This window comes from Chelonia mydas, chromosome 1 (genome assembly GCF_015237465.2).
Source record: "Chelonia mydas isolate rCheMyd1 chromosome 1, rCheMyd1.pri.v2, whole genome shotgun sequence".
Taxonomy (NCBI): Eukaryota; Metazoa; Chordata; order Testudines; family Cheloniidae; genus Chelonia; species Chelonia mydas.
In genome coordinates, this window is record NC_057849.1 from 323,946,732 (window position 1) to 323,959,694 (window position 12,963).

Here is a 12,963-nt window from a genome sequence, read left to right on the forward strand (position 1 = left end):
TTTCTGGAAGATTTAATGTTTTATGCACAAATATAAAGAGGCATGGTCCCTGCCCTCTAAAAATCACACAGATGACAGCAGTAGGGTCGGAGAAGAGGTACAGTATGCAAGCAAAGTGCAAGTATTGGCCACAATTTGAAAATATTAATGTTTAACTACTCTGCTTTTGTGTGGTTTTATGCTTAGGCTCTGTAGACTATCTCCAGTGTGACAAAGTTCTGAGCCTGTAATTGTGGGTCCCATGCTTCCTGGCAGATCCAGGGGCCTCAAATTCACTAAGGCCCCAATGTGACCTTCCTTTCACAGTGTAGTGGCCAGAGTCCCAGCCTATTGAGTTAATTTCATCACAGGCCAGTATGGGAGATGGAAAGGGGAAATACACCCCCCCCTCCCCCCCAGTCTTTGTTGCTCCGTAGAGCTCAGTAGGCACAGTTCACCCTCCTGAATGGACCGAGTCTTGCTTCCCCTCTCAAGGGGATCTCTGTAGAGTATTGGGGGGGAACCTGGGCCCGCCCTCTACTCTGGGTTCCAGCCCAGGGACACTAAGGATAGCAACTGTTGGTGGCTTTCTCTCCACCGCTAAATGCTGCTTTGATTCCCTGGGCCGCTTCCCCTGTGGTCCCCTCTTCCTAGCTTCACCCTTACCTCAGGATACAGCAATGCTTCCTCCTCCAGTTCCTTTCACCTGGGGGCTCTTGAGGGAACTAGGAAGGAGAGCTTTTAAGCAGTCTGAGTGAAACCTTGGTTGGTTCCACCTGTCTCTGTTAGCCTAATGACCTTAATTAGTTGACTGGCCTGGAGTAGCCTTTGTTTGGCTATCCAGGGAACAGGGACCTGCTCATCCTGAGGCTGATATACCTGATACATTCTTTTGAGGTCATCCTGCTGGCTGGTTGCCCCCCTTGCTGCTGCTGCAGCTGTTGGGAGGACTCTGCTGGTGTGACCCTCAAAGGGTAGTGCGAGGCCCCGCTTGTTCCATCTCTTTTGGGGAGTGGAGGGGGCCTTGTTTTGTGGAGGGTTTTATAACATCTTTGCTTCTGTGGTGGTAGGTGCCTTTGTTGTGGGGAGCTGGGGGAGTGGCATGGAGCCCTCCCCCAGTCTGTTTGCTCCCCTACTGCCACCACCACTGCCCCCTCCACCTTTCCACCTACCTTTTGGCTCTATTCTCCACTCCCCAGCCCAGCAGTTTGCTCTGCCTATCCATCCCGGGACAGTAGTGGCAGCAAGCAGGCACTTGGTTTTTGGGCGCCCGTGGGTTTCCCTTTCCGCTTTCCCTTCTTTCCCCTCCCTTGGCTTTGTCCTCCCTCCCTTGCTGCATTTGGCAGGTGAGCAGTGTTCCCCTCTGCCTCGCCCACTGTCCTGGTCTTGCAGCTGTTTGCCCCCTTTCCCTTTGCTGCCTGCCCCACCTGCCCCCCTTCTAGCCACCCTGTTTGCTCTGATTTGCCCTGTTCTGGCTTTTGGTCCTTGGTTAGTTTGTTTGCCCCGTCCTTGTCCTGTGGTGTGGGCATGGTTACCAGCCCCATTCTCCTCCCCTTTCCTTTGGATGTTTTTGAACCCACCCTGTTTTTTGCTCCATGCCTGTGGCATACTTGTTCTGACTCTCCACCCTCCCTCCCCTCCCCATTCAATCCCTTGCTGTTTGCTCACCTTCCCGGTCTGTCCACGTTCTGCTGTTGGCATTTGAGATTCTGCCCCCTTTTTTCCATTAATCGCTTCACTGATGCATGTTCCCCCATCATGTTTTAGTTTTCCCCTCCTTTCCTCAGTGCAGCAGGGGGAGCCGGTTTTTTCTCATCTTGTGCTGGGAGTTGTTCCTCATTTTCCTCTGTCCCTTTCTGTTGACGCCCCTCCACCCCGCTTCCAGTCTAGCGGGTGGGGTGTGGTAGCCATTCCTCCTCCTTTCCTATCCCTTTCTCTCCCCTCCCCTTCCCCCTTGCCCTTTCCTTCCCTCTGTTCCCTTCTTCCTGCCCTAGCAGCTGTCCCTATCGCCCCTTTCCTGTGGTGGGTGGTTCGGGGGTGGGACTTTCCTGGCTGGCCCTGCAGCTCCCCTACAGTCTCCACCCCCCTACCACGCCCTCCTCAGCAATGGCCACCTTGACTGCCACTGCTGGGGTATGTGTCAGCACTGCAGCTGAGGCACTGGCGGCGGCAGGCACGCATAGGGACTCCCGGGACTCCGTTGCTGCTGCTGCGACCTCTGCCACCTCCACTTCCGAAACTGCTCCCTTGGCTGGTGGGAAGAGCCGGGGGATGAAAAAGGGCAAGGGCCCCACCCGGAAGGTGAAACCTCCTGTGCCGGTGGAGCCCTCTCCCGCTGCAGCCCCGTCAACAGCCGCAGCCCCCCTTCTCCCTTACCTGTTGTTCCCTCCACCAGCCCTGGTGGTGCCGCTCCCTCGGCCCCCAGGGTGTACGCCCAGGTGGCTGCGACCCCTCCACTCGCCACCTCGCCGTCTGCTCCAGCTGCCTCCCGGAATACCATTCCCAGCAGCCGGGGCCCCTTTCCCACCCTCACCAGGGAGCACTGGGTGCGTTGCCTCCTGGTGCCAACCTCGCCCCACATAGAAACCTACGTGTGGGCGTTGGCGCGGGTGGTGGGGCCCACGGCCATGGTGGCGGCCTCTAAGATGTTTGGGAAGGTGGTGTTCTTCCTGTCATCGGAGGCTGCCGCCCAGGAGGCGGTGGAGAGGGGTTTGGCGGGGGCGTTCACGTCCCCCTTGAGCCTTTTGGAGGACCTGGGCATACGGGTGGTGGTCTCCTCTGTTCCTCCCTTCCTCCCCAGTGCCGCCCTTTTGCTGTTCCTCTCCACCCTGGGGAAACCCTTGTTTGTCCTTAGCCCCCTACCATTGGGCTGTAAGGACCCCGCCCTCCATCATGTTTTGTCGTTCCGCCGGCAGGTGCAGGTTCAAGTGATGGGGGGGGGCCTCTGGAGGGGTCCTTTCTGGTTCCCCATCGAGGGGCCCAGTACCGGGTTTACTACTCCTCGGGGGAGGCCCAGTGCTTTCTCGGCCAGGCGGCAGGGCACATCTGGAGGGACTTCCCCCCCAGCCTGGCTCAGAGGGGCATCTGGGACCCCCACTACCTGGAAGGGCGTCTGCTCTACCATCGCTGGCAGCCCTGATCGCCCGTACCCTGGGGTCACCCCTCCTCCATCTGTGACCGATGTCAACTTCTCTCAGGTCTCAGGGGTGGCTCCCCCGACATGCCCAGATGAGTGTGCGGACCCCGCTGCTGTGGTGGGTGATAGACCAGGGCCTGCGGAGGAGAGGGTGGGAGGGCCGGTGGTGGGACTTGAGCAGAGCTTGCCTTGGCGGGATTCTGTCCCTTCCCCCGCTGTCCTGCCTGCCTCTTCCCTTACCCGCCCGTCAACGCCCTCGCTCCCCAGCTCTTACCCAGCTGGCCAGCCCGCCCCTTCGGGGAGCTGGGAGCTCATGCGAGGGAGGCACCGAAAGCGGGGAGCACAGGCCCAGCACCCTTCCCCCTCATTGGTGAGGGGGAAGGGGACCCCCTGTAAAACTATGAAGGGGTTGCTGGCGCTGGGCTTTCTGCTGACTCCCCTGCTGATGTTAATTGTTTGGAGTTGGCCGAGGCCACTGCAGCCACGGTGGCAGGTAGCACCGTTTCTCCTATGGAGTCCCTCCCTGAGGGGGTTGCGGAAGGTGTCCCTCCTGCCACTTTGCCATCTGTGCCCCCTGTAGGTGCCACAGTGCCTATTGCCCTGGCTGCTGTTGAGGGGGAGCCCGTAGAGGTGATTGGGGAGTTTACCTTTATCTTTGATGAGATCGAGGCCCTAGGCTTGACCCTAACCACCGAGCGGGTGGATGCTCCCCAACTAGGGGGCCTTGGTCAGGGCACTTGTGGTCTGTCCCCCCCCCCCCTTTCCCTTTTTCCCCCGCCTCAGGCGGTTATCCCTGTTTTGGCCATTGCACCGCCCCGGGACCTGACAATCTGCCCAGCAGCAAATGGTAATCCGACTGGTGCTGCTGTGCCCAGTGAGGCGACGGCCAACGCTGAGTGGCCAGGCTCTGAGCCCAGGGGCGCCCTGCCCTATGAAGCGGGGCCGCAGCCCTTGCCCCCTAAGTGCTGTAATCGTGGGTGCCTCGTTAAGTGGGGCACCTGAGCCTGGTGTTGTGGGGGCACCCCAATCCCTTGCTGCCCTTTTGCCCACCATGCTGGGTCAAGGGGCACCGTGTCCCGGTGGCTCTGTCACTCGGGCCCCTGATTTTGTTCCTGTTCCCTGCCCCAACCCTGTTCCCATCCTAGATTTGTGTCCTCTCCCTGACCCTGTTCCAGCCCTTGTTCCTGTCCTTAATCTCTATTCCTTTCCTCCTCCTGTTGCTGCTGCCCCCAGTGTTGCCTTTTTTTCTTTTTGTGAGGTCCCCTGAGAGGCGATTTTTGTTTTTCTCTCTCCTGGCCCATCTGGGGCTGCAGTTCTCCCTTCACCAATGTCTCTAGGGCTGAGTGCTGAGTTGGGTGGTTTGGCGCCAGCGGGACGGGCATCACGGCGGGGATCTGATCCCTGCTTGCCCGTCTCGATAGACCACGGGGCCGGCAGGGGGATCCAATTGGGTGACGCCCCGGGGTCTGTGGCCCCAGTCCCTGCCGCACAGAGGAATGAGATGGGCTGTTTCTTGGAAGACACTCGTGGCTCCACGAACAGAGTGCATCTTGCTCTTCAGCACTGGGGCAATTTCCATCCTGTTCTCCAGACCGTGAGGGCCATTATGGGGGAGGGCAAAGGGACCAGGAAGCGGGATGCTGCAGCTTACCAGCAGGCCCACAGCTTCCGTGATGCCCTGATGGCTTTTGGAGTCGGTCACTGTTTGCTGCGGGGCCCAATGGGAACTGCTACCGCCCCTGACTGCAAGGATCATCCCCAGCCCTCCCCATGTCGCTGTCCATCTTTGCCACTTTAAACACCCAGGGCTGTAGGTTGGGTCTCCGCAGGTGCCAGGTGCTCTCCCTCCTTCAGGAGAGGGGGTACTCGGTTATTTTCCTGCAGGATACCCACACGGACCCAGCTGCCAAAGCTAGCTGGCGGCTGGAGTGGGGGGATAGGGTCTACTTTAGCCATCTTTCGGCCCGTCAGGCCAGGGTGGCGACCCTGTTCTCCCCGCACCTACGGCATGAGGTGCTGCGGATTACCGAGGTCATGCCAGGTCGCCTGCTGCACCTCCGGGTTTGGGTGGAGGGGCTGATGTTGCATCTCATCAATGTCTGTGCCCCAGCATCTGGCCCGGAGCAAGCGTGTTTCTTTCGGTGGGTGTCCGCCTTCCTCGGTTCTCTGGATCCTCGCGAGTGCCTGGTCCTGGGTGGAGATTTCAACTGCACCCTCGAGGAGTGGGATCGAGCCAAGCCCGGCCGCCACAGATGTCCCCTGACTGCTCCGGTGCCTCTCCCTCCGGGGAAGAGCGCTGGTGCTTAACCAACTGGTCCTGTCCGTGCTCTGGCACCGACTCAACACCCTGTGCCCACCCCCGGTATTCCTGGCCAATCTCCAGAGGCTGGTCCTGGAGGTTGTTTTTGGCCGGGAGTGCACTGGGTCTCTGCAGGTGTTCTCCATCTCCCCCTGGAGGAGAGAGGACAGGGCCTGAGGTGTAGGCGCACGAAGATCCATGTCTTCCGCCTCCAGGCCCTGCAGAGGCTCCTTTATAGTGCAGGTCGCTTGGCATGGAGCATATTGCCTTCCTCCGCCGCTTGCGAGGGCTCCGATATGACTAGCAGCTCTTTTTTTCTCTACTTGAGAAATCTTCCGCGAGACCTCTCCGAGCTGCCAGGACCTCCTCCGGGCCTGGAGGCTGGTTTCAGCAATCGCGTCCTTTGTGGCCACTGAGGGGGTAGATCTCTTCGCGGAGCCCCACTACACAATCCCCATCTTCGTGTGCCGGTGGTAGAGTCCCCTTTGGTGTGCCGGAGGTTGGTCCTGGCTGGAGTCACCAAGATCGGAGACCTCCTGGACTACAACCTGGGGGGTTGGGTGGATCTCCACCTTTATGACCCCCCGGCCTGTATTCCAGGAGGTGGAGGCAGCCCTGCCTCCTGCAGCTCGGTTTTTCCTCGAGCGGGTCCTGTGAGAGGGTGCGCCCCGCCTGCCCCTCACTCCAGGGCCTCCAGATCTTTCCATCAGCCCCCTGCCCCATGAGCCTTCCCGCCCTCCCCCTCCTCGTACCTCGAGCCGGCTGCATAAAATGCAGCCAGTTTGTTTCCAAACCACGCCAAGGGACCATCTATACACGCTCGTGTTGCACACGCTTCACTACCCCACCCTTGAATAAAGACTGGGAGTGTATGGGCCATTACACAAAGTAAAACTATTTCCCCATGTTTATTCCCCTCCCCCCGCACCCCCCACTGTTCCTCAGATGTTCTTGTCAACTGCTGGAAATGGCCCACCTCGATTATCACTTCAAAAAGTCGTTCCCTCCCCCTTCCCCCGCCCACTCTCCTGCTGGTAATAGCTCACCTTACCTGATCACTCTCGTTACAGTGTGTATGGTAACACGCATTGTTTCATGTTCTCTGTGTTTATAAATCTCCCCACTGTATTTTCCACTGAATGCATCCGATGATGTGAGTTGTAGCTCACGAAAGCTTATGCTCAAATAAATTTTAGTCTCTAAGGTGCCACAAGTACTCCTTTTCTTTTTTACTGACTTGGTTGTATTTGCTACCATGCTCTCCTACCTGGAAATCTTAACTGATTTGTTTTTGTTACCTTTCCTCTATTCTACTTAATGTGCTTTTTAAACCTTGATTTCTGACCACTCCCTTCTAAAGCAATATTGGCGTGGGGTTTTTTCCTCTTAAGAGAAACTAGTCTATTGCCTTTTTCCTTCCTGGCCATAAAATCTCATTTTTAAGGGGTGTAAAGTAGAACTTTGTTTGCAGCATTTAGTGTTCCAGACATTTTAATTGTTTGAGTACAGTTGTTACTCAGGAGAGATTGGAAGAGGAAGGGTGAGTTATGAATAAGGCTATGTTTTAGTCACGGGTATTTTTAATCAAAGTCATGGACGGGTCACAGGCAGTAAACAAAAATTCATGGCCTGTGACCTGTCCATGACTTGTACTAATAGCCCTGACTAAATCTTGCCACGGGTGCTCGGGAGGGCAGGGGGCAACCGCTGGTGTTGGGGGGGGCGGGGGTGTTGGTGGGGCTGGCAGACTCCCCAGCTGGCTCCCCGGAAGTGGCAATATGTCCCTCTTTCAGCTCCTAGCTCCGCACGCTGCCCCTGCCCCAAGTGCTGGTTCCACAGCTCCCATTGGCTGGGAACTGTGGGGGCGGTTCCTGTGGACGGAGGCAGTGTGCGGAGCTAGGAGCTGAGAGGGAGGGACATGTCGCCGCTTCCAGGGAGCCTCCGAAGGTAAGCGCTGCCCAGAGTCCTTACCCCGAGCCCTGATTTCTGCCCCCCCCCCCCCACACCTGAACTCCTGCTGCTGCGGGGGGAAGGGGGAAGTGACCTGAGACTGTCCCAGCCACTGCAGAAGTCCTGGAAAGTTAGAGAATCTGACTTCCGTGACACACTTATAGCCTTAGTTATGAATAGATTGTTTTTGAAGTACAGTGTGAAGCAAGTACAATAGTGATGTCCTTCATTTCCTCAAAGCTTTCATTATGTTGACACGTTAACGTTGCTTAAATTTTAACATCTTTATTTCAGAGGTTAAGAAGATTATCAACCAAATATAGAACTGAAAAAATCTATCCAACAGTCACTGGAGAAAAAGAAGAAAATGTTAAAAAGAACAGATATAAGGACATATTGCCATGTAAGTTTTGATTCTTCTACTACAGAACAAAGAAAAATGTTAATTATCCTTTTTAATGTATCTTCCCAGTTTTACTATTCACATTCTGTTGAACAGTTAAATTAGATGGAAATTATTCTCTGCATAAAGGTTCACTATCAAGACTCTTAATCTGCCTTTAAAGTGAAACGTTGCCCTGGTATATATGGTTATTTCAGCCTCCTAGTTTGTATTTTAAAATTACTTAGAAGCATATTACTTCACAAAACTAAACAAAACAAACTTGCGGTGAATAGGGGACTTTGGTCTCCAGGCCTGTCAAACCAGCACTTTTCACTTCACAAGCACCAAATTCATTCAGTTACTCAAAATTAATTCAGTCTTGAAATTTAATTCAGGTTTGGGTGTCTAGCATTGATTCCCTCTCCTCCCAGCCCCCCTTAAGGGGATCAGAAATTACTTACTTGGGGTGGGAAGTGAAGACATACCAATGTAAACTATAGACGTGGCTTTGGTGGTGGTATGACAGATGCTGCTTGTAGACAGGCTAAATTTAAACCTCTGACAAAAATTTGCGGGGGGGCGGGATTTCAATCCCTGAGTCCTTTTTTGTTTGGTTTTTGTATTTTGGTAGCACCCAGTTAGGATTGGTGCCCCATTGTACCAGACACTGTATAAACACATAGGAAGACATGGTCCTGGCAGAAGAGCTTACAATTAATAATTTTTTTAATACAAAGAGTATAACAAATAGAGAAATGGGATGGAATGACAAAGGTATTGTAAAATCATACTTTTACATATATTCAGTGTAAACCCTTTCAGCAATTCATTCATTTGTTGCTCTAACATAAGCAAGTGGCAAAGAGCTCAGACACACAAATCATATTTTGAGAATAGAGTGGCCATTAATCCAGTCCCAGGAGATTAGAGAAGTGCAGGGATTTATTTCATACTTAGCAGTGTTAGTCTGTATCCACAAAAACGAGGAGTCTGGTGGCACCTTGAAGACTAACAGATTTTTGAGCATAAGCTGAAGTGGGGTTTTTTACCCACGAAAGCTTACGCCCAAAAGTGTTAGTCTTTAAGGTGCCATTGGATTTCATACTCTGCTGTTCCAGAAATGATGCTAGGTCTGCAACCAGTTCTGAATTTAAAAAAGGTTGTCCTCTTCAGTCTCAGCTTTCAGCATGGAATCCTTAAAGTCCATTATTCAGTCCGTGTATTTGAGTACATTCTGTGTTCTCTGGATCTTGTAGGGATGAAGCATGGAGGTATACAGTTTGCCATCCTGAGGCAGCACTTTCAGCAACAAGCCCTGCCTTTTGGACTGGCTACAGCCACAAGTACAATTACCAAGATTATGATAGTGTTGGCTGCAGCATTGAAAGAAAATGCAGGTGTCCATCCTTACCTGGATGACTGACTGACTGGTTAGAGCCAATCTGTAAACAGCCAGGCCGGGAGTGTCAGAGGTTTGCAGTTTCCCAATAAGCAATGAGTAGGTAATAAACCAGAAGAGTTCTTTCAGTCTCTAGTAGGAGCTGGTAGGTCATGGAACAATTAAAAGACCTAATAAGCAGCTTCTACAAGAGAAAATGACAAACTTCAGAGATAGGGCAAAGCTTTGATTATTCATTCGGGAGAACAGTGTGGAGTTGCTGCAGGTGCTATGATCAGTGGTGGAAAGTCAAGTTGTAGTGCCCTTAGCCTACTTCTCCAGTAGTCCATTTGAAGTCTTTCTGGTGCAGTAGAAGGAAGTTGTGGTACCACAGATGATTTTATATCTGAAGATATCTAAGAAGGTGTGGCATTATCTGAAACAGTTGCTATCCACGAAGGAATGACTGACTATTGACCACTTCTGGAGTGGAAGGTGTTTGAATACAGGTGCCAACCTACAGGGTTAGGATGCTCATTTAGGGAAAGCAATAGTCCAGGGTTAATGAACAGAGAATGAAAGTGAACCATAAACAGGCCAGTCACCAATGCAGTGAGGTTCTTTGTATTGAATTTTCAGAACCACTGACAGTTGTGTAGAAGAGTTTCAGTTGGACAGTGCCATGATTATGACATAGATTAACAGCCAGGGAGGCACAAGGAGGTTAATGGTTTCTAAGACCCTAAACCTCTTGATGTCTTTGGCAGAAAGAAATCTTTCCAGTCTGTCAGTGGCTGGCAGATAGTGAGGGCTCCAAGAGTCTGCAGCTCCCAACCTTGGTCTGAAATAGTCCAGATATGCTGAAAAGACATCTGTTTGATAGGAACTTATGGAGAAGGCTAAATGTATGCTTCCCATAACAATGAAGGGATGGAAAGAAGTCTTGGTAGATGTCTGGTTGGTTGACTTGTGCACTGTTGAATGATCATTTTAACGTTGCTGAGATTTAATTGTGGTGTTAATGGTGTGCTTGGGTACTTAGAGCCTTCATTTATGTCTTTTTAGTTATTTAAATAGAAATATACTAGAAAAAATACCCATGCTAGTTCTGCAGAACACAGCTGTATGCAGGGGAGTTGGGAAATGAATTAAGTGTTCAACAGCTATATGAAAAGCAGGGCAGACCTCAGTGAATTTGGTGACATTCAGGAAAGTCAGAAGTCTAGAAGTATAATTCCTGCTCATTTGAGGTGTGAATATCTTCAGATATTCAGGAAATCCTTCAGTGAACTAGGGAAGAAAAAGATTTATGTTGGTATCGAAGTAAAAACCAGAAAACTCTTATGTTTGGTTTATCTATGAGGAACCTGTTCCTCATAGATAAACCAAACCATGCCCCGTACCGTATGAGATGTGCACCTGATTTATATCCATATATTTGAACAGTGCTGAGCTTCTGTCTAGGTAAGCCTCTGCAATAAAGCCCGACTAGATCAGGAAGGCAGCTTCCCAGTTTTCCCAAGTTCTAGTCACCCGTGGCTGCTTGGGCATTTCATTACCCTGCTTGCTTTGCCCCAACTTATTCTCTGTCAGCACCCCCCTGTGCAACAGTGATGTCTACAAATTCACCTCTCAATTTTATCTTTAATAGTGCTGATAAAGTGAACTCCCATTGGGTCAGCCACCCCAGCATAACCATACTCGTGACTGGCACCCTCAGTGCCCTGTTACTTACCAGTTGCCCCGGGAAAGCAATTCTGTCCTGTGAATTCACATACCCGATCAGTTGGTGAGTTTTAGGGTTCTCATAAATCATCCCCCGTTTAAGGGCTTCTGCCCCCTGGTGAGCAGTCTGCCTCATGTGATGATCACCTGTCTCCCAAGCTGGAGCCTTGGGTTTTCATTAAAACTACTTCCAGACCTCCCTCACCTGTGGAAGCTCCCAGCTGCTGCAACAGCTGAAGGCTGTGTAATGCCATAACTTCTGTAGAAGGTGTGTGTACCCCAGACATCTCCAACACAGCTCTTAGGAGAACAGATCCCCCACATAGCCTGTTTGCTTGTTCTGCTACTCCACTAGGTTCAGTGTCTCCTGCCGTCTTGGAGGGAAGGGTAAGAGACCACCCTCCCATTTCACCCACTTTTCTTCTCAGGGGACCTAGGTGGGAGCAAGTTCCTTGAACCCCACTGAGGTCTCCCCTACAGACACCATCACTGGATGGAAGGGACTCACTTTAACACCCTTCAACCTGTATTTGGTGCTGATCAGACTCACCACGGCCAGTCATGTCGCTCTCCTCTGTTGCAATCCGTTCTTTCAAGTGTCCTGGCTCTGGGCAACCCATTATACCTTGTAAGCCTTGTAGTATTGTAGAAACAACTTTGGAAGCAACTGCCCAGACAACTTGAATCAATGCTCTGTTGGCATCCCCTCCCCCGTACCCAGCTAGTTCACTACAGGGTGTGTTAGCTTCCCTCCAGATCTGTTACTTCACAGTAAAGCGGTATCCATTTGGTAGATGGAAACCACCCTGGTATCTGCCAACTGTGGTCCTGTGTCCAACCCTTTGCCCATACGGCGAGGATCCTACCCCCTGGTTTCCCGTGGCCCCTCGAGCTCCTCTTGGTCCCCCATGAGCTGAGTTTGGAACTCCCTATCCCATCAGCTCTAACATGCCTGCTATGACCAGCAGGAAGGTGGGGGGACACCCCCCTTCCTGTTTTCACCGTTCTGTTAAAGCCCCACGCCAATGAGCTGAAACTCTCTCCTTTTCTGCTTCTGCTGTGGGTTGTGTGGTGAGAACAGCAAAACGGGGGGAAAGACAATCTGCTACTTCACAGAAACATAGAACTGGAAGGGACCTCGAGAGGTCATCTAGTCCAGTCCCCTGCACTCATGGCAGGACTAAGTATTATCTAGACCATTCCTGACAGGTGTTTGTCTAACTTGCTCTTAAAAATCTCCAATGATGGAGATTCCACAACCTCCCTATGCAATTTATTCCAGTGCTTAACCACCCTGACAGGAAGTTTTTCCTAACGTCCAACCTAAATCTCCCTTGCTGCAATTTATGCTCATTGCTGCTTGTCCTATTCTCAGAGGTGATGAAGAACAATTCTTCTCCCTCCTCCTTGTAACAACCTTTTATGTACTTGAAAACTGTTGTCATGTTCCCTGTGTCTTCTCTTTTCCAGGCTAAACAAACGCAGTTTTTCCTAATGTTTTCTAGACCTTTAATCATTTTTGTTGCTCTTCTCTGGACTTTCTCCAATTTGTCCACATCTTTCCTGAAATGTCGTCCAGAACTGGACACAACACTGAGGCCTAATCAGCGTGGAGTAGAGTGGAAGAATTACTTCTCGTGTCTTACTTACAACACTCCAGCAAATACATCCCGGAATGATGTTTGCTTTTTTTGCAACAGTGTTACACTGTTGACTCATACTTGGTTTGTGGTCCACTATGACCCCCAGATCCTTTTCTGCAGTACTCCTTCCTAGGCAGTCCTTTCCCATTTTGTATGTGTACATAGCATAATGAGAGAACAAAGTGCTTTAGTTCCTGCTGTTCTGCCTAGTCCAGGTGAGACCTAAATAGTCTTCCCTCTCTTCCAGTCATCTGGTGGGGGGGGATGGGTCAGCATTCCTATGCTGACCTTGTCTGAAGCTGCTACAGCAAGTCACTTTCTGCATATCTACCCTCTAAAGGGGCCACACACCTTTTCCTACATACCAGACAACGGCCCCCACTGCCTAATGGGCTGTGAAGTCATTTTGCTGCAGCCAGACACCTGACATCTTGGTTTGTCTCCCTGCCATAGTGAACCTGTCTATTG

General features: G+C 51.8%; 1 protein-coding gene across 9 annotated transcripts in view; it reads left to right on the forward strand.

Moving 5' to 3' along the window:
• PTPN12 (protein tyrosine phosphatase non-receptor type 12) overlaps positions 1–12,963 on the forward strand; it is a 151,628-nt gene that overhangs the window by 58,142 nt on the left and 80,523 nt on the right. For all 9 annotated transcript variants that reach the window (XR_006292467.1, XM_037889213.2, XM_043552101.1 and 6 more), the window contains one exon: positions 7,659–7,767. Coding sequence is in view for 7 of the 9 variants with exons in the window: in XM_037889213.2 (XP_037745141.1) it covers positions 7,659–7,767 (109 nt within the window). In the remaining 2 variants the exon portion in view is untranslated. The remainder of the gene's footprint in view (positions 1–7,658; positions 7,768–12,963) is intronic.